We start from the raw sequence: 22185 nt of genomic DNA, 5'->3' as shown, positions 1-22185 counted from the left end.
CAGGACCTCGATAGCCAGGTAGGTAGTAATTTTAAAATATTAAAAGATGATGGTTAGAAATGCAAAAGCTGACAGACTCTTCACTGTACAAACAGCGCTTGGCAGTGCTAAAAGTAGAATAGAGCCCTAAAGAGGTGTTTAAATTAAAGGTCTGTCAGAATTTTATTATGCATGTTTTTGAGTATTAATAACATCATCACAAAAATCCAACACAATTTGAACTGAGTTTCTCAGTGTAAAGGTAAAATATAATCTGCAAAATTTAATGTGGACGTGGTATTGGAAGCTCTGCTTGGGAGGGGAAATGACAGAACTCGCATGAATGGGTGACAGGATGAACAGGAACCACGAGTATGGTTACGTGTATCAGTCAACAGGCTCACCCGAAGTGGTAAGATCTGCGCTACCCCAGCCTGACTGGCACTCATTAGAGGCTCTAATTAAGGCTGGAGCATGTGGTTGCTTTGCTGGGTAGACAAATGTGTTCTGCTGTTTACTGATCTCTGAAGTCCGACAATGTGCAACCAGTGCCAGACGGAAAGATTGCTTCCCTCCCTATTTCTTACCATGACAGCTGAAGGCAGATGAAATGCTAAACTTGGCAACCCAGTCTATTTTAATACTAATGGAGTGATAGGGGTTTTTGGAGATCCTCAGTTCTGAAAAGTGCTCCTTTGAGCCAATGGCATTACAGTCTGTTAAGCATATGAAAAGACTTGCAGAGCATTCTGCATCATTAGCAATTTAAAATTTGAGTGGATTTTTGTTTGTTTTGATTTAAGACATTCTATGGACCAAGAACTTCCTTTATTCAATGAAGTCCAACAGCTCCTGTAAGACAGAGCATCAGACTGAATTATTAGAATCATCACAGTTACAGCCTGTGAGCAAACAGCAACATCTGTTTCTAATCTATCTCCTTTTCCAAAGGAAAAATCGAAAGGGAGAAGGGAAGAGCAGAATCATCTAGAAATTACAGTGCAGATCCCAGTTCTGAGACATGCACTCTCAGTTCCCTGCTTTACTACAGACATCGTGTCTGCTTCCTCAAACTCAGCATCTGTATTCCTCATTCCTAAAAATGGAATAATAGCATTCCTCTATTGCAGAGGGATGCTGTGAGACTGAGTACATGAAAAACTGGGAGATAATCAAATAGCATTGGGGATTAAATGAGGATCCAAGATTGACAGATGGATGTGCCAGGTAAGGTGTGTATGACTGAATGGTGGAAGAGAATTCATTTGTGAGCAATCTTCCATGGATATCTCATACACCTCTAACTACCTAGAAGTCCAAGTCTTGTCGCAGGGTATACTGGCTGATTAATGATTTGTGTTGCCATATTTAAGTCATGTTTAGGATTTTAGTGGATAGGAACTTTGGGTGTAGAAGAGTCACTGGTTTTTTCTATGGCCAAATTAAAGTCAAACTATTAGCTTATCAAAATTAAGATAAGACACGAAGACTAAAATATTTTACTTTTTAAAACTAAACCTTGTTTCTAGACTGGGGAAGGTACAGTTTATATAACTGCTGAGCAACTTGAAGTTAAATCTTGCATTTATACTAGATTTTGCAAACCTGTATGTCAGCAAATAGGCAAATCCACCACTGCCATAAAAAGGGAAAGCCCCAGTGCTCACTGGTTGCAGGTGACAGTCTTGTATTTGGTGCCTGCTCGAGTAGTTCAACACTTATTGAAAAACAGGTAAGCAATTCAAGTGTAGATGTGAAAGGGTTAAAGAGAAACAAGAATGTATCCAGTCTGGGGGAAAAAGGCATTTATGTTGTTTCTGACTTTTCACCTATTTCACACTCATAGAATTTGAAAACACCTTCATTCTTTAAACAGCAAATTTGCAGATCATTAGCTGGTAATGTGCACTGCTGCCTTTGAGTCTTTTGAAAACAAAAATGAAAAATCACCTAATTAAGCCTGGTCTACTGGTTTGCAGCACATACCAGATATCCAAGTTTGATTACTGATTCCAGTGCTTGTGCTGATAAGGTTTGGACTACAAAACTGTGGTAGTGACATGCAGCAGCAGATGGGAGTAGCATTATTGAACATTGTTTTTAAATGAAATCTTCTAATCAAACTGTGATGTTTGAGTGACACAACACAAAATGCTCTCCAGGCATTTGATCCAAGAAGCAGCTATGGAAGATCTTTTTTTCAGAAAGGCATACTACAATAAACAATCATGAGATCTCTGGATTTCTTAATCCAGAGATCTTCCTAGGCATTTCAGAAATCACTGGATGCTGTTTATGTGCCATGGATTCTATGGTTATATGACACAGTTGTTATGCACTGTGTATAGCCTAGTCTCTCTAATATTCCAAGTTCATCATTCATTCAGTTTCGAATTTATTTTATTTTTCCACAGTTATTAATTTGTAGAATTTTACCCTGCACAAAATCTACCACAGTGCAAAAGGTGAAGGGTTTGACAGACAGGTTAGCAGAAAATTAGACAGCTAAGGTGACCTTTTGCTTTGCCTCTCTCTTTCCTGCTACTCATACCCAAATACATATGACTAAGTTTTTGAACTCTTCAGTTCTACATGTGCAACAAGTGCTAGAGTTTCAATGCAGCAGAGCAGGTTCACAAACCGTGGGACATCTGATACTACTCCTCCTTTGGGAAATGCAGGGTCTCAGCAGACAGGGCTTCTACCGACCTAGCAGACATCCCAGTGACCTTTAGTGTCTACTGATCATAAAAATTTAAATTTACCCTGTCTCTGTGTGCCTCTCGGAAGCAGTAAAAGTCTAATTACTGCCTGCATTCTTCTACTGGCATGGAAAGGAGAACAAAACTGTCACTTGTACACCAGAGAAAATTAATCCCAGTCCTATAAATTACAGAGATTTATTAGTGTTGTAAATGTGTTTCTTCCCTTGTAGTTTGACTGCTGTGTTCTTACAGCCCTTCTTCTCTCTCCTACAATTGTCAATGTGGGAGACAGGTTTTCTCTGACATGGACACTTGTTCTCTGAAGACTGAGATCCCTACTCTCTGATCCTAAGTACTAAACCACTTTCTGACAGCTACCACTCTCTGCTGAATTTCAGCAAACTGAGTAGTCTCTTTTAAGTGTGTCTAAGCAGAGAAGGACTCAACAAACGTTAAGCCATTAGCATTTGTCTTGGCAATTATACAGCAATTTAGGAGAGCTATTAAGGTCCACTGGGTGAATAACCCAAGTTTCAAATGCTCTCTTAAAATATATTGTTAAAACAAGACAAAGTAACTTTTACGGTTTCTAATTCAATGTCACAGATCTTGAAGAATTCTCAAGAATATCCCTTGCAATATTATGTCATGAACTAATGTAAAACTGTCTTGGCCTCATAAAGCTAAGAGGATCTGAATTATCCTAATTATCTCTGAATAATATGTGCCCTGATTTCAGCTGGGATAGAGTTAATTTTCTTCCTAGTACTGGTATGGTGCTGGGTTTTGCACTTAGGATGAGAATAATGTTGATCACACCCTAATGTTTTAGTTGTTGCTGAGCAGTGCTTAAAACTAAGTCAAGGACTTTTCAGCTTCTCATCCCACCAGCAAGTAGGCTGGGGTAGGGGCATAAGAAGTCAGGATGGGACACAGCCAGGACAGCTCATTCAAACAGGCCAAAGGGATATTCCATGCCCTATGGCATCAGGCTCAGCACATAAACTAGGGGAAAGCTGTCCAGAGGCTGCTGTTTGGGAACTGCTGGGCATCAGTCAGCAATTACAATTGTGGAAGCAATTACATTGTGCATCACGTCTTTTGTATATTCTCATTCTTTTATCATTATTATTACTATTATTTTCATTTCATTTCTGTCCTATTAAACTGCCTTTACCTCAATTAATAATTTCACTTTTTTATTTCTTTCCCCAGCTCTCTCCCCCATCCAGCTGGAGAGGAGAGAGTGAGCGGCTGTGTGTCTGCTGGGTTAAACCACTACACACAAGACCTTTCAAAGGAGACTTTCAACTATTAAAATAATCAAACCTTGCAAATCCTGGGCCAGCTGGTGCACTTTCATTCATATGCTTAACATACACATTCAGTAGAGGATCATAAATCGGGCATTTATAAAATTGTGGGTTTATTTGTAAGTCTCTGTTCAGTTATTGGGCAAGAAGTTAAATGCTCGCATTTGCCTTCCTTCATCTTTTGTGGTAAGTCTCCATGTTTCTGTTTAAGTTAAATGGTTAATGTTCCATGTGAGGAAAAACTTCTTAATTAAAAGCCTTTCATATTACAAGTTAAATTTCATTTTAGTATCTGGCCAATTCCCCCCCACCCAGATTGTAAGAAACAAGCAGCAACTCTACCAGTCCTATATGGTAATTTGTTTTACTCATTGACCATAAAACATACAAAGTATGTGTTTAAGATTCAGAATTTTGAAGCACATCTACTTGAAGGGATGAGACTGCTCAAGAAAAGAGCCCCTTGTTACCATTTTCATAGCCCTGAAAAAATATCAAATCTGCATTGCTTTATGATTAACAGACATAATTTATGAACAGAATAATATGCTTGACATTTCAAAGTTTTGATTTTACTTGGTAATAGGGTTTTCTAAGGGTCAGCTCAAGCAGATAGGCATCTTTGCATGCTTGTAGCAAACAGAAGGGATCAGATTTTTTAGTTTTAGTTTAGCTCCACAGAGCCTCACCAACAGCCAATATTGCTTGCCTCTACAGCTACCTCCCTTCTGTAGGGAGCTGGGGTAGCCTTTCATTTATTTATATTTTTTCATGGCAGTTTAAATTCGGAAAGGTTTGCATTTGGGGAAATTCAGTTGCTTAAGAGACACTTTTTAAGAATTTTCTGTATTTTTCCTTTTATAAACACAACATTGTATATGTTTATCAAACTGAGATCAGTCAGTGAAAAAAAGAAACATCTTTGTACTCGGTGAAATACATAGGGTTAGAAAACATGCAAAAAGGTGTACAGAGAAACTTTAAAAGAGTGTTAGTTTAAATAGTATGGACAAAATTCAGTCAAAAGGTGGGATGCAACATATCAAAAGTCCATTTCAAGAAAACAAAAAACCCTCCTTTTTAAATATTGTTACTGTTTTGTATCAAAATGTAGAACTTAACAACATTCTTTCTTTTAAAAAATTAAAAATATATATGTATAACAACAAGCAAGAAGACAAAACACATCAAAAATGGGAATTAAAAAAAAAAACTCTTCAAAAGAAGACAAGAAGTCAAAAAAAGAGGGGAGAAAAAAGATTTTCAGGGATCCTTGTCATGCAAATCAGTTTGGCGGCAAAAAATACCTTCATCTTCAGCACCGTCATTATCACCTAAATCATCTGTCTGTTTCTTTGTAAGGGGACCTAGGATTAAGAACGGAGAAAATGGAGGAAAAAAGACAATTCAAGAATATACAAGACTGAGGAAAAAAACAGTGAATATTAAATTCCCATGGACGTTTCAAGAAAAACATTTGCAGGGAGGGAAATCTTAGTTAATAACAACCAATTTTTCATTACGTTTTTCAAACATTACAGCAAAACCTTCCCAGGGGGTATAGCTATTAGAAACATCTAGCACAAAAATCAGAGTGCCCAGTGTTTTATTGTTTTTAAATGAAGAATCAAAGCTTGTTTACTAAAAGCATACCCCGCCATAAAGTATATTTATCTACTTCATTTAATTTTTTTTTCCTGTTGCTGTTATTAGGAACAGTAGAGACAAGAACTGCCAAATTACCTCTTGCATTTGATGCAATAAGGTGGTTAATAAATGTCTTGACAGTTAGTTAAAACAATATTTTTTGTGAAATGCTAATTCACATTTTCAATTCAACCATTTAAGCTCATGCTTTATAAAGATAAGCACAAGTTTGACTTAATTTTTGACACTCTCATTATATTTTCTTTTAAATAGAACCATAGATACCCTTGAAACCTTTGACCACCTTCTGAGATACTTGTAAAGAAACATGAAAATCCACTTGCAAACCAGAAACAAGAGTGAAATCCTAGACCAGCTGAAGACAATGACTTTTGCCATTGATTTCAATGGGGCCAGGGTTTTGTGCACAGTATACAAAAAAATTGTATTGAATGTAGAATTGAAGTTTTAGCTTGGGCGAGGCATACAGTTTCATAATTCCTTATCTCTATAAAAGGATGATGAGACAAAAATCTTCTATGCCCAATACCTTTATCATTAAAAAGTATTAATAGATTAATCATATTTTCCAGTGGGAAAAATTCCCACTCCTTTACTGAGTAATAAAAATATGCATCAGAAGGAAAGTCAAAGGCCATTCTGAAAATATTTCCAGTCATATATTTTACACACTTACGCACAAACAAAAGACAGTTGGAACTCAGCATTATCTTTCCTTTTTTTTCAGAGCTCTCTCATTTCCATGACATTCTGTAATTTGCATGCGAGAAAGCAATCAGTACGAACACAGGGCTAAGTAACAACAGAAAAGAAAAAGCCAGCCAAGCACAGAGTAGAAAACAAGAACTTCCTCATGCATAAAATAGCAATAGACAAAAACGACAACAAAAAAGAGATGAACAGTATGTGTTGATATTTGCAGTAGATGTAGGCAAGAGACATGCATTAAATCTAAGAACTGCGGAGTATTAAAACGTGTATTTAAAAAGCTCTCTCTGTCTCTGTTATTTTACAGGATATTAGTCATTCAGCATTAAACTCGTCATTTATAGGCAAAATACCATGTATTTGAGTGATGCATTTTTTAAAAAAAATCATAAAATGTTTTTACCAGGTGCATGAATTTGAGAAACAGAAAAAAACCCCATGAAGTACTGCGAAACTTTAACTGTGAATGTAGGAACTGAACCGTATTACTGAATACCTTAATTGCTGCATCAGTCAGAAGTATAGTTTTAAACTCATTCTAAACACAGAACACTAGAATTATACATCATAAGTTAAACAGGAGCATTTTTACAGTCACACCTGCAGCAATCACTCTCTTCAGTAGAAAACCTCAGTGATGCAACAGTATTTTCCTAATACAAGCCCTAAATATAATCTTTACAATATATGGTATCTGGATAATGTCCCCTATCCAAACACACACATTCAGAAGTCTCACTGCCCATCATTCTCATACCATAGCAACATTACTTCTAAAAAAATAAAATTAGAAAAATCAAAGATGTATGCAAAGAATAACAATAATTTCACGGTGGGTTTTCAGCAGGGTGAATGAACTTGAGAACTGTAAGAGCTATGTACTTAAGAATGGAGAACCAGACACAGGCAAGGAGATATATATACATATACACATATATACACATTTTTAATGACTTCTTATCTTTTAAATTTTCAAGGTCACCAGAAAGGACCATCTGAAAGTAAAATCTGGAAAGGCAAACAGCACACATTTCTCCAAATAATTTGCACAGAAAGGGGAAATTTATTTTCTGGATGAAACTAAGACAAAGAACATTACTTTTTTTTTTTTTTAATAGCTGGCCTTCATGAGGTATTTTGTGTAGATCATGGTTCCAGATCTCAGCTGCAATTACACAGTGCATCAACCATCCCAATGCAAATGTCTGATCTCATACCATCCCTGATTTTACAATATGGTGAAGCATAATGGGCTAGCTTAAAAAATAACCTGGGTAATCTTCATATTTACACACTTCTGAGGTTCTATGAAAAATATTTTTTAAAAAATTAGACCATCTTCCTTATAATCATAGAATTGTTTCGGTTGAAAAAGACTCTTAAGGCTGAGTACCATCAACAACCCAGCATTGCCAAGTCCACCACAAAACCATGTCCCCAACTGCCACATTTACACATCTTTTAAATACCTCCAGGGATGGTGACTCAACCACCTCCCTGGGCAGCCTGTTCCAGTGCTTGACAATTCCTTTGCAAAGGGGTTGACCTATTTTTAAGTTGTCATAAATTAAACATTCTTTTTAATACAGCTATAGATCTATTTCACAACACAAGGGCTCTGCTTGCCACATCCCCTGAGCAGGAGGACTCACACGTGGTGGAGAACGTGGCAGACCCACCGGATACCACTCACAGTACTGTGTTAAGAAAGAGATGAAAGATTATTTCTGCCACAGATTGGCTCCAGTCTGCAATGTAATGGACCACATTCATTACCTCTTCAGACAGGTTTTCTGTTTCTTGGAGTTATGATGCTCTTTGAGTCCAAGAAACCAAGAGTTTGGTCCTCATGCACCAGACATGAAAATCCTTACCTGTTACCTGTACTTTATCTGTACACATAGGGATCCCATGAAACTTAATTTATATTTTTAAAGTGCTGGGTAATCCCTAAAAGAAACATCAGCTCAAGACCCTCTGTGCACAGAGCTGTCTAAAATGGACTATGGCAACAGCAAGTGGTTCAGCCTGGAGTACTCAAAGAGGAGGCAGAACTCTGAGCTTGCCTGTTTATATTCTGTGTTGCCCGTTTCAAGACACTTTCTGAAAACGTGAAAATAGTATTAAGAGAAGCTCTGGATTAGAATTCCATCCATTTCAGCAATAACTCTCATTTTAAAATCAGTAAGAAATGGCTTTTGCTTCTGATTCTCCAGATAAATGATTACACTGACTAACAGCATCGCTGTGTCTGTATGATCATAAAGAAAGATTGATGTTTTGAGTCCTCACACAGGAAAACACACTGAAATCACTAGCAGATAAACAAAATAAAATCTTATGGTAAGATTCTACAAAATGTAGCAGCAATAGCCTTTTTAAGTAAAAATAAATCAGAACCGAATTTGCTTAGTAGGTGTATAATTTTCAGATATTTTCTGCAGCTTTCAATTAATATTCCACAGATAGTTTATGATTTTGTAAATTAAATGTATCCCTCAACTAGATTTATTTCTTTAGCACTGTTTATTCAATATATGATTCTTTAGGGTTCTTCCATCATTTTAATACTCTTTTCAGGTAACAGAAACCAATTTTAAGAATACTGATACTAAGACATGATGGACTAGGAGCCAATGGAACAAAAAAGAATATACATTTTACAGAGTTATGATTGCCAAAAATCTTTTGTCCACAGTTACTGTTCACTGTTGTTCTACTGTAGTTTCTCTTCACCTTTTGTGAAGGCCCAATTAATCCTCCTCTTTGATCATTTCACTTACAAAAATGGAGGTCCATTACAAAAAGACCATTTTGCTATGTCTAAGACACAAGCCTTCAAATAGATACACTGCCTTACTGTGCTGGCTGAAATTTTAGCTAAAGTTTATGTAATAAATATTAAATGCCAACAAAGTAATCAGGTACCATAACTAATGGGGGGAAAAGAGGATACTAAAGCCTCTAAAATGCTGATGCAAAGATGATTTACTTATCAAAAGACTCTCTAAGGTTTAGTCTCATTTAGTCTCATGTTGGTGCATACCCATAACTCTCATTAATGCTAATGGGAAAGTAGACCCCTAAGTCACTTTAAAAAGGGGAAAAGTGATTACTGCATTTTATGTTTCCTAAAGGCAAAGAATAGTCTTGCTATGAAAACTAAAAGAACGCTACGTGCAGGAGGAACTCCTAACGAACTCTATGCTCATTTAATTTAAAAATAGTTCTCACATTATTTAAATTATTATTCAAATATTTATTCTATTTGTATTGCAATCAATGCTAAGGAGCTAACATGATGCATTTTTAAATCTCTGTAGTGACTACTGTATGCTTGCAGATGCCTTTCCTCTGCTCAAAATAAGAGAAATAACATACCTTCTGTCCAGTTAGCTAAAGAGTAATTATGCACTCAGAAATAATTAAATCCAGCCATATTAATTCTGGTTTTTATCATTCCCTTTGATGAAGGACTAAGGTACTTTAGCTCCCAAATACATTAAAGCTGATTATAAATTCTCTCTTTATGGGCTTGATTCGGCAGAAATTATCTGTGGCCTTTTGGACTGCAGGAGTGTGGGAGGCACGGAAGCTCTGGATGTCATTAGCTTTTTGGCCTGGGAAAGCTATTCATCATAAAATAAAGTCATGCTGCAAGTTGACACCATTTTGTAAAACAACAGTACAAATCCTCTAAACTTAATAAATCTGTGCTCATGTATACAGCCATTGTTCAGGCCAAAATGTTCTCCTTCAGTAATGAGAAAAGAGGGAGAGAAAAAAAAAGACCTTTTCCATTAGGTTAAGTAGAGTCCATGGATCTAGTAATTTAGAAATCACCATAGTAATAATTATTCTTTGAGGTAAGGTGTCTGCTCAATGAAAAGGGAAAGAGATGAGACTAGGGCTGACTGCTGAAATACTACATGTAGAAAAATTCACTAAGCAGGTTGCAACACCATTGAATCTGGTAGTCCACAAGTTAAATACAATTACATATTTATCTTTAAAATTAGGTAAGCGCCCCCATTCAGCTATTGTTATTTCTTCTTCATTAGCCCATTTCTTAATTGAGCATTGAAAATCTACAAAGTGAAACCACCTTACCTTTTTAGGCCCTACCTTCAACTCCAAATATAAAATAACCAATTCTTTGTTATTTCTACCATCATTTTTATGCAACATATTCTCCAACTATGAATGGTGAATTATCACAGTCTAGCAGATGTTAGCTGAGACACAATAACATGTTGTACCTATCTCCTGGTTTTAATAGAAGAAATTGATGAAGAGTTATAATTAACAATCTTCACACCTCAACATTTTCAGTGAAGAAAAATCAAATTCTTTTATGATTAAATTAAAACATAGCTATATAATAATTTTTCTTATAAATGTAATGACAAACTGGAAAGTTACAGCATAATAGTTAGCTGATGAATAATTTTCTAAGATCATCTTCTTTCAGTTGAAAATTAGAAAGCTCCCAGCAAAAATAAAAGAACTAGGATTCCTCACAGTAGAGAGATTTGGTAGGTGCTAATGGCAGCAAAGTCTTAAGAAACAATTAACAGGGGGAAAAAAAATCTCTATTATCATACTTTGTTGCATCAGACAAAACAATCTACTTTTTATTTCCCTTTTAATGTCTGGCTTTCACTACTTGTTCACTCCTTTCCTTGTTATTCCTTTCTCCTCCCCTCCTTAAATTCCTTTTATTTCCATATTGCATTTATTTGTAATATCCCTGCTTATCAGCAAGGCAAAGCCCTAGTTGACTTTGCTTTTTGATGATAACATTTGCACTCATGTTATAACAACAAATGATGGCACAAGCCTCAGTCGTTTCACATCTCACTACCTGATTTGTGATGACAATCAAGTCCTGTAATTAGAGCTGCAAGTAACTTAAATTTGCATCTGCAAGTGAATGACAGGTACAAATTGAACCCACAAAAGGGTTTCCAAGTTTCTTTGAAAATTTACATGTATAAATGCTTTGTCACTAAAGAAGCTATTCTGACACTTCAAGACTAACTCCTGCTGTGCCTTTTATAACAGCATATTGCTGAAGTGTCACACAGAAAGAATGTCTAATCCCAAACCTTTTTATTCTCAAGATTAATCACACTGACTGGATCTTGATTTTCCTTAAATCTGAAGGAGTTTCATTACTGCATGCTAGATATGCGTGAATTTAAATGAGATTAGAATCTGGGAATGTAGGGAGAGTTTCACTCCTCTGCTTCCCATTTTAGATGCAGCCTGAAATTCTATGTATTTTCAGAGGTGAAAGCACTTTATGCTCAAGTGTCCTGTGGAGAGCAGCCCAAATGAAGCTTCATTTCAGGCCCTCATTAAATCACATTCCTGTTGAAATAGGTCACTCTAAAAATCCAATTCCATTTCTGGAGGCTTTTGGTTACACGATGTGCCTTACATGGAGTCATGAAGCATTACTGGAAAAGTAGGCAGGGTAAGTACAGATTGGTGGGTGAGTTGGGGCCCATCCACACAACAAAGTTCAGCCCTGGGGATGCCAGTTCAATATCCCAGGTGAGCTGCCTGCTAATCCTGACAGTGCTGGAATGGACACACAGCTCATGCATAGAGTATACATAGGACAAGGAAGAAGCTATTCAGTGGAAGAGCCAAAAACATGATCTTTATGATCATTGCTCTACACCTTGTAGCTCCTGAGCCACTCCAACTGCTGTTCTAGTCAATGGAAAAAAAATATATTAGAAAGGGGAAAGAAGAGTGAAATTCATTCACTTATTTTCTTTCTGGTAAAAGTAAGGAATGGAACAGACACTTAAGATAAAGGAGCGGTTGTCCCGCCCATCAGAATTATACATGAGACAAAGGATGCTTCAAATGGACCAAGGCCCTGGTGGCCAAGATTGGCACAGAGAAACAAAACTCATGCCTTTAACCAGGAACACTACAGCTGGAGTGCTCCAGAGGTGAGGGATGGGTAGGTAGAAGACATGGAAAATGAAAGTTGTAAGCTGCTGTATTGACATTAACATCAGCATTTACGACTCCAGTGCCACCTCACGTGCTTATATCACAAGCTCACGCAGCTTTTAACATTTTATTTGCATTAATAATTCATGTTGTTTTACAGATACTCATATTCCAGGGTGACACACTGCTGTAATGAATTGAATGCAACATTACACAGCTGTGCCACCACCTGAGCATTGAGATCATGAATCAATTCATTCTCTCTACAGGTAATGACTACAATCCAGATCCTAATGAAGACTTATGAACATGCTTAACTTTAAGCCTCTGAGTAAGTTCTCTGAAGTCAACAGGCTAAATCCAATAATATTAAGATAGATCCACTACCATTAACAGAACTGCTCCTATTTGCATCTGGGCCAGGAGGTCAACTCAGGAGTAAAAGATAAACAGGAATGAGCATCCCAAATTTTGAAGTTCCCTCAGTTATTCTGTGGATAAATCTAATCAACAAATAGAATTTCAATCTCTTGAATGTACCAAAGCTCTGAGATGAAATTAAATTTTCTTTTTTATAAATGCATTGCTTCCTAGTTTGTGTACATACAAATAAAATGCTACATTCATTTTCTACAGCTCTCATAATCAAATTTCTTCCTACTTTTTAAAGATATGAACTTGTTTTAGATCACAAACTTAAAAAGATTGATCAAATTTAGCTCATGCAATAGAACTAAAGATTTGTAAGTTTAAGATCCAAATTTTCAGTTCCAAATTGAAGATTTGAAATTGTCATTAACATATCAACATTAATCTTCACTTTCCCTTGAAGATCTTTCTGGTGTTGTTTTAATAACAGTGCAAGTCAGGATGCACTAAGTGCATCCTTCCTATAAGGACATACAAAGAGACACAGCTGAAGAAATCACCATCAGTTTAGAAGGATTGGTGAGGTTTGTTTTATTTTTTTCCTACTTGTGTTAGGGTTCTGTGTTATTTTGATTCAGACAGGTAGGGTGGATCATCTGAAGCATTAAGATAAGTTATCAGAAAGCATTCTCTGCTACATCTTGACTTATAGACTAAAATAAAATTAAAACCATCTTATTTCACTTTTTATTTCCTTGTCTCCTTCTGTTCTGAGACCAAAACAACAACTGGACAAATAATCTTTTAATCTCGCCCCTAAATATCTCTCTCTGGATCCCAGAACAGCAGCCTAGGCAGGTGACATCGCATTGGGATTCCTGCACAGGTAATTACCTTTGCTAGGGAAGGGCACTGTCACTCTGCCTGCTGCTGGAAAAACCTTCTTCCCTACTAATTCTACTAACTGCAGGGGCTGGTGTTACAGCAGCTATATGGTTTTGTTTATGGCACAGCTGAGCATACAGTCCAGCTCTCTCGAGGCCCAGTTTCACAGCCCAAATAGCAGAGCAAAATGGTCTTCATGTAACCATGTAATTGAACATTACAGAGAAAATGAAGTTAATTGTGCATAATATTTTCATATAGAGTTTGGAATGAAATAAGTTTTCCCACCCCTCTTCCCAATGTACTTCATGTCATCTGGTTTTAAGCAACATGCTTTGAGCTGTATGTGATTCACTGCAACCTGTGCAGTATTTTACCACCTAGAAATGCACACTCCTGAATACCACAGAGATCATAAATAATATGCAAGTCTTATTTTCTCAATTTTCTGAATGACCCACTATCAGTTGAACTTAACTCCAGCTATCTCACAGAGCTGAATCCCTTCAGGAAAGTGGTAAAGGGGAGAACGTTTTATGTTGTGCAGCTGACAGCAACCCAGCCCTCTCCTCACAAACACTTAGCAGACAGAGGGGCAGGGAGTTTAGAGGCAAAGCACCTTGTTGATCAGTTTTTCAATTCCCTCCTATTAATTCTGAATCACTGCACTTCTTGGCACATTTTATTAAAGAAAATCTGATTCTACAGTGAGAAACTGAGGTGGACATTGTGTATTCTGAGTCATTCAAGTCATCCACAGCAGGCTAAATTAGGCAAAACTGCACCCTCTGTCATTAAATGTAAAGGTTTGCCTTCAGCTTTGGCCAGAACTTCCCAATCCAATGCTGGTGCTGGTACTTAAGTTGTTCCTTGTTGGTCTCTTGCAATCTCAAGGGCAGAAATAGTACTTCCAATACTTTGCATCTATCTGCATGTACGGTCATTTTTAAAACTTTTGAAAATCATTCACACAACAGTTTATTCCTGAAAGGTGAAGGTGGGTGATTTTCTTTTAGTTAGATATGGCTATATAAATATATATGTGTACACACATATATGTGTGTATACAGGCTCTCCTATGTTCCTTTTCAACACAGAGGTTTCCTCCTACAGTTTTGAAGCTCTGAGCATTACTGAAATAGAAACACATTAAAGAAATTAATACTGATACTAATAACCTGGTGCTCAGAACTACAGTCTTTCCATTAACTTGGATCTTAAAAAGAATAAAGATACTTCAAGTCAAATGTTTCTCCACTATTCAAGGCTTTCAAAGCATCCTTTAAAGACCATTTAATTTGGACTGTGGTCACCAGCTTTTAGAAACATAATTATATCTGCTCTCATTACTGCACCTTTTGACAGGATCCAAGTGCATAGTTCTGAGAAATGGTGATGGGAGAGCTGAGGGGACATCATTTATGTAAAAACCTGTCAGAAGAAAAGTGCCTGGCCTCACTTATTTTCTGTATTTACATACTGTATTTTTAGAAGAGCATAATTTTAGGCAGGAAAGCTCAAAACATCCCAGCAATGGAGCAGTCACAAAACAAGAACAGTACAGCCAGCACTTGAAGATCAGTGGGATCAAATACTTGTCATAAGAAAAATCATTTTAATTTTGACATGTTTTCAGTGTTAGCATGGTACTTGTTTTGAAACTACATTTGACTTGTTCTGCAAGTTATATTAAGGATTCCCAAATGAATAGATAAAATCTTTATACTGAATGGAGCATGAAAGGAAATCAGCACATCATTTCTAATCTAACAGAACTCACAGACAGGCAGTGATACTTGAGACCACATATTTACACAGTTACTGTCAACTCCTATATGGACAGAAGGCTCAAAACCCTTCTAGGCTTGAAATTTTGTCTTTATGCTTACTGTTTAATAATTGAATACCTTAACACGGAAGCTGGTGAATAGAAAATGATCATCAAAATAAAACAGATCTAAAAAATGTCAAGTCTAGAACTACAATATATTATTTACAAAAAGCATAGCAAATTTAAGAGCAAAATGTCAGAGTAGCCCTTGCTTCCATTTTCATAACATCCACTTAGGTGAGAGTTGACAGGTTTGGGACAATATGACATTTCTAATTCTTTGTCTGCTGACAATAACCCCACTCTCTGGAGGAAAGCAACAAAATGCAGAGCAGATAAAAGCATAGCATTTCTCAGCATTGGACAAAAGATACTCTTCTATTTTTATTTATTTTCCTTCTCAGAAATCATCTTGCTTAGGATCACAGTATGGGCACAGTTACCAGGGGTTTTATACTGAGCTATGCTTCCCTTTAATAAAAATCCAACCGTAGTGGGATAAAACATACTTTCGTTTCCCTAACAAATATAGATAATTGAAATAAACAGTACACACTACTAAATTATAACAATGGTCCAAGTTGGCATCCATGGGTCCTTTTGGTAACAAAATCACTCGCTAAATTAAATCTGGCACTTAGCAACATCTACATATACAGCAGTTACTTCATAACCACTTTAACTCTTTGGTCATAATTGTTAAGGTTGGTTTGTTTAAGAGTAGTAGGCCCTGGTATGTTCTGTTAAGAAAGTAAAAAAAAAAAAAAAAAAAAATAATCCATGAGGAATATTTCTGAGACTATTTGAGCAAACAGTCCTTTCCCAAGTCAACCAAAGTTAGTAATAAAATAGCGCAGTGATCCGAGCTCCATCCCGCTGAGCAGAATGAATGCCTACAGCAAGTACAGCCAACTACTGGCACCAGGACTATACTTTAGACTATCAAACTACCAAAACAACTGAGGACAGTGAAAATTATTCCGGTAACAGACAGTGAATGGCCTGTTTCTACAGGGCAGCAAAGATTGTTTGTACTGTTTAGTCCACAAACAACAGCAATCTCAGTCTCTGTTTTCACTTCAGCAGCCAATAACAAATAGTTTCTGCAGCAGGAGGAAAAAGTTTAAATTCATAATTTTCCTGTAAGGTGTTAGTTTGTTAGCATTGTGGATTCGATAAAGTTTGGTAATGTTAGACAGATTCATTCCAGCTCTTTAGCTAAGGGATTATTAACTGAACTGTAAATGCAGGGTATTTAATGTAGACAAATGGGAACAATCCAATTAACTTCAATTGTTTCTGAGAGCTTTTAACTCATGCCTTCAAATAAATACATGTGCTAAGTGTATATTAACTTTGTGATTTAGATGTAGGAGAAAGTTTCAGAAATGTATGTGGGCATAGATGACTTTACATTTTTTGCTAATGTGAGAATTAAAAATAATTTTCTTACTTCTGGGATTTTCTGTGTACAATTTGGGTATATCTTATGGAGAAACTCTAGATGCAGACATAATAGTTTGAAAGCAAAAGGAAAGGAACCTATTACTGACATCAGCTCCCCCAAAATAAATAATAAACTATGTTTACTTGCCTTTTATTGGTGAAATCTGGTTTCCTGGAAACCATACCAGTCAGCATTACAGATCAATGATATTCAGTATGTGCGTTAAAATGTTTGTAGAATAGACAAACAGACAAAATAGACAGTTTAGTCTATTTCTGTGTACCTTTCACTGGAAGCACTGATGAACAATGTCATTCAGGCCACAATGTCAATACGTCAGAGTGCACTGGCATTTCATCAGTTCTGCTGGGAGATATCCAAACCAAATTATAAAGACTAAATGTAGCTCCTCACATGACACAATTAAGGACCATGTTGATAGCAAACTTTTCAATAAAGATGGACCACATAGACAATACAGCCCCACAGAGCCAACAGAAGAATATTGTACCCTGTGTAGACCCCTACATCTGTCAGCACCATGAACATTGGTGCACACCTACACCCTCTCTCCTCAAACTACTGTGTGGGGTTAGACAGTTATCACACAGACAGCTGCATGAGCTGAATCCCACTACCAGTTTCCAGAAATGAGAATTAGACAGCCATGGGTGGTGAGGAGTAAACATCCCTCCCATGACATACAGTATTTTATTTTAATTTCTTGACACAACCAATTTTATCTTTTTATAAAATTCATTAGTTCTGTGGACCTCATACCCCACAGAAAAGTTAACAATGAACTAACAAAATTTCATGCAGGCAGGAAGAACTGAATTTATAAACTCTCATTAAAGTGAACACTCTGTGTAGCATTACACCTAAATAATAGTCTGATATTCCATTGTCTTGAACAGTTAGTGCACGTCATTGAGAGCACAGATGGGTGACTCAAATAAGTATGTGTCATATGCAAAATCTGCAGAACCTTTAGAGTCTTCCAGCTAGTTGCATCTGTCTTATCTATTACGTCAAATATTAAATTGCAGAGCCTATTGTGGGTTTCAAGTTTGAAATAAAGATTCTCTCCTCCCGTAATCCTTCAAAGCAAAATTACATTACTGTGACCTATGAAAGGAGAACAAAATATCTAGAAACCTGTACCATTTTGGTAGCAAGAGGTTATGTTTATGTGTCATGTTACACCCACTTGCTCAGGTCAAAACAACCTGTCATTTTATATCCCCCAATAAAATTTCTCACTTAAAAAGTGTTTCAATTTCCTTTTGCTAAAATTTTCTCCTGAAGTTTCATTTCAACTTTGAATTTTAATTTTCTTAAGAAGAAAATGATATATTTAATGGACCACAGCTGTCTGGAAAGTATATATTTGATAGGCATACAGTACTAATTTGGAAAATGAGTATGATTTACTTGATGAGTCACAATGAATGTCTGTAAATATATATCCAAGTTCTTTACTAGACTAGTCTTGTAAGCTGTATGACATAGAAATCGTTCTTTAACACATGAATATCTTCTCTGAAAAAGAATAGAGGCCAACACTGACAGCTCCATCTTCCCTACTGCTTTCGTGATTTTGGTTGACGAAGCACAGAAACACAATATTGTCAAAGAGGGCAAGTATTGAATGCAACAGATATTCCCAATTTAAACTATTTTGTGGAATAGAAATCCCATGTCATGTCCATGGCCAGCCCCTGCTGCAGATGAAATAGCAGTTCCATTAAGGCCAGGCACCTCAGGCACTTGCCTGGCTATGAAGGATGGGAATGGCTCTGCCATCCTGCAGCACATGCCCGGCTGCTCCCTCTGCTTTAGGGTCTATAAATGTGTGTTTACCTGATTATATGTCAGGAGAAAACATGGATATTGAGTCTTGGGGAGGAGGCAGGGTGGGTAGAATGAGGAGGAAAACTGCACGGAAACGACTGCCTCTGAACAGAGAATCACAGAATCAGTCAGGTTGGAAAAGACCTCTGAGATCACGGAGTCCAACCTGTGACCCAACATCACCATGTCAACCAGACCACAGCACCAAGTGCCACATCCAGTCTTTCCTTAACACCTTCAGGGACAGTGACTCTGCCACCACACCCTGGGCAGTTCATTCCAATGTTTTAATCACCCTTTCTGTGAAGAAATTTCTCCTAATGTCCAACCTGATTAGACAACGAACAACTGAAATCACAATTTGGTAGGACAATCCTGCTTATCAGGTTTCCCTCCGAACTTTATTTTGAGGAAAATTGTACTGAAAAAACCTGGCAGCACCAAGAACCCTCGAATTTCCTAGGTTTCAATATGTGGAAGGAAGAGGAGGGCGTTTTTCATCAAGTCATCCTCCATCTAACAGAGACATTTGAATAATTAGTGCAGCATATTGCCAGAAACACAACATTTCAAACTCAAATCTGAAAACATATCTATTGATAGCACTAATTTAAGATAATCAGGTGACTAATTGGGTGAATAATAGTGTTAATGAATAGAAAAAGAAGTTGAGATTGTAATCAGAGGCAAATCTCAGCTCCTAAAAATGCACTAGGCAGAACACTGAACACTAAGCCATAATGATCACATATTTGCTTCTTATTTGCTAATATAAAAGGCTGAAGTGCTGAAAATTAAGAGAAAGTATGTTTTATTACCATCATAAGCCATCAAGCTGTTTTAAAGCTGTTGATTTTTTTGTGTGTGTTTCTTCAATTCATAAAGAAAACAAAAACTTTTCAAAACAGCACAACTCAGGCTCAAAGGAGGCATTTCTTTGAGCAGTTTCTCATAGAAAGTAGAATAATGAAATGAAAATCACCTCCTGTACCTAAGGCAGGTACACGTTGCACAGATGGGAAATCAAGGCTATGGTAATAGTGTGGCAAAACATTTAAGACATAAGCATTTGAGCAACTTTAAATACATGAGTAACTCCTGTGAGTGTAGTTGGATTCATCCTGTTTACATGAACAGGATTTTCTGAAGGCATTTCAGAGAAGACAATTCAGAGAAGTCTCAAAATGTACTTTCAGAAAGAGGATAGAAGAGAAAGGAGATTTTCTGCAGATAGTTACCAGCTGATTATTTTTAATTATTTCACCAATGCTGGTGTTTTTCAGTTAGGTTAATAATTATACACAGTTATGCCTAGTGCTCTGTGTAGAGCTCTTTAAAAAAATAAATTAAAAGTTGTAAAATTATACCTTAACCATATTTTTTTTTCTTAAATACTTTCCAGGAGCAGCCATTAGGCCATTGCATAGCAGCAGAATGCTAGGCAACCAAGAAAAAAAATCCAAAACAGCCAATTTAACTTTAGGACATACTATCAAATGCAAATTAATATTTTAAATTGTATGAAATAATTTCTCCTTCCTTTTTTCTGTGGTCTGATAGCATAGTAAGCTTTTTCAGCATGCAAACTCATGAGAATAAAGTCATCATCACCTTTAACATATCAAAAATTCCTACACCTGCTAACACTTAAGTTAGTCAAAGGTTAATTAGCATCTGTGAAAGGGAAACTACAGTTACTCTAGCAACTTTTGTAATCTGTTCTTTTTTTTTAAAAAAAGGATTAACCCCACATTTAGATGACTATTAGAAATGTACTACAAAATTGATTACTTGATTGTTGCTAACAATGTCTGGTAGTCAAGAAGAATCACAGAAATTTTGTGTCTTGTGTTAAATCTGACAATCAGTGAGACAAGTAGCCCTTGCATTAAACCCCTGGAGTTGTATTTACAGCTCTAGATCCATTTTAGTAAACTATGACTCCTTGATTAAGTGAAATGACCCCAAACAAATATAAATACAACCTTTTCTAAAAATGAAAAAGCCAGAAAGCCATCTGACAAGGCCATATTACAAAAGCAAGTTGCAGTTATGCCCTACTTTACGAGGCTAAGTGGAAGTCACAAGGCTCATAAGCCTTTGGTAGCCTTTTGTAAAAGGATGAATTTCTGTTTTGCTGTTTTCTGAACCACACCCCAATCCCAGGTCAATATTTTGTTATTAAAAATAAGTAGTTCACGCAGGACTCAGATGTCTGAGATCATTTTAGATATGTCACAGGCTCTTAAACGTATATTAAAAGCATTTTTTCAGAAGCAGTTTCAGCATTTTATTTTTGGATGAGTTAAAGATGTAGGTTTCCTTTGGCTTTGGAGGATGAAAGGGATTAAGGGAGGTCACAAGAGGAGGGTGGAACAAGAAATAGAAATAAGAGTACTACTGGATGTAGCTTATCCTTTCCCTAGGCAGTGGTTAGATGTGTCTACGAGAGGAAAAGGGATTGACTGCTTGCTGCATGTTCCCAAGTCATTCCACCAGGAGGATGAGTACGGTCAAAATGGGATTTTCCTATTCTCTTTGTTAAGAATAGGACTAAGACTGGGTGTCCTTTATACAGAATTTAGTTTAGTGTAAAACTCTTACCTCCTTCAGGCTAAGAGTTACTGGAATGGTTGGGTAGGGCTCTACATGCTCCTTGTTTTATTAAAGGATTTGCAATAAAGCTAAGTAATGTATATCAAGCAGTTATGTGCTGCTTCTTTGGAGAGAAAAATATATTAAAAAGAAGATTGCCAGTACTCCTTGAGATTCACGCACTGAAACACTGAACTGGATTTACAACAATTCCAATTATTATAGACAAAGTTATGGCAACTGCGTAGCAGGCACTTTATACTGCGTTGTGGCTTAACCCTAACCAGCAACTCAGCCCCCCACAGCTGCTCCATCACTCCCCCTGGTGGGATGGGGGAGAGAAGTGGAACAGTAAAAGTGAGAAAACTCATGAGTTGAGATAAACAGAGTAGACCAGCAGGTCAAGGGAGGCAATTCTCCCTCTCTACACTGCTACCAGAGAAGTCATGGATGCCCCATCCCTGAAAGTTCTGAAGGCCAGGTTGGATGGGACTTGAAGCAACCTGGTCTAAGGGAAAGTGTCTCTGCCCATGGCAGGGGGGTGGGAATGAGATCATCTTCAAGGTCCCTTCAAACACAAACCATTGTATGATTCTATGGCAAGTAAAGCAAAAGCTGGGCAAGTGAGCAAAGCAATTCCCCACTTCCCATGGGCAGGCAGGTGTGCAGACATCCCCAGGAGAGCTGGGCTCCATCACACCTGATGGTAACTTGGTAACACAAACACCATCATTCCAAGCATCCCTTCCCACTTCCTTCTTCTCCCTCAGCTTTAAATGCTGAACAAGATTCCACATGGTCTGGAATATCCCTTGGGTAAGCTAGGATCAGCTGTCCCACCTGTGTCTCTTCCCATCT

The 22185-nt window shown here is 37.0% G+C and overlaps 1 protein-coding gene across 7 annotated transcripts in view; it reads right to left on the bottom strand.

The window, feature by feature from the left end:
* The window catches only part of NLGN1 (neuroligin 1), a 385816-nt gene that overhangs the window by 199586 nt on the left and 164045 nt on the right, over positions 1-22185 (bottom strand). For 4 of the 7 annotated variants that reach the window (XM_018079259.3, XM_018079260.3, XM_018079261.3 and 1 more), the window contains one exon: positions 5305-5364. The exons of the other annotated variants lie outside the window; for them this stretch is intronic. In XM_018079259.3, the coding sequence (XP_017934748.1) occupies positions 5305-5364 (60 nt within the window). The remainder of the gene's footprint in view (positions 1-5304; positions 5365-22185) is intronic. 7 annotated transcript variants of the gene reach the window in all.

The sequence above is a fragment of the Manacus vitellinus genome, unplaced genomic scaffold (assembly GCF_001715985.3).
Source record: "Manacus vitellinus isolate BGI_N305 unplaced genomic scaffold, ASM171598v3 scaffold_45_pilon, whole genome shotgun sequence".
Lineage (NCBI taxonomy): Eukaryota > Metazoa > Chordata > Aves > Passeriformes > Pipridae > Manacus > Manacus vitellinus.
Note: the sequence above shows the minus strand (reverse complement) of the source record. Positions and strands in the feature narration are given on the sequence as shown.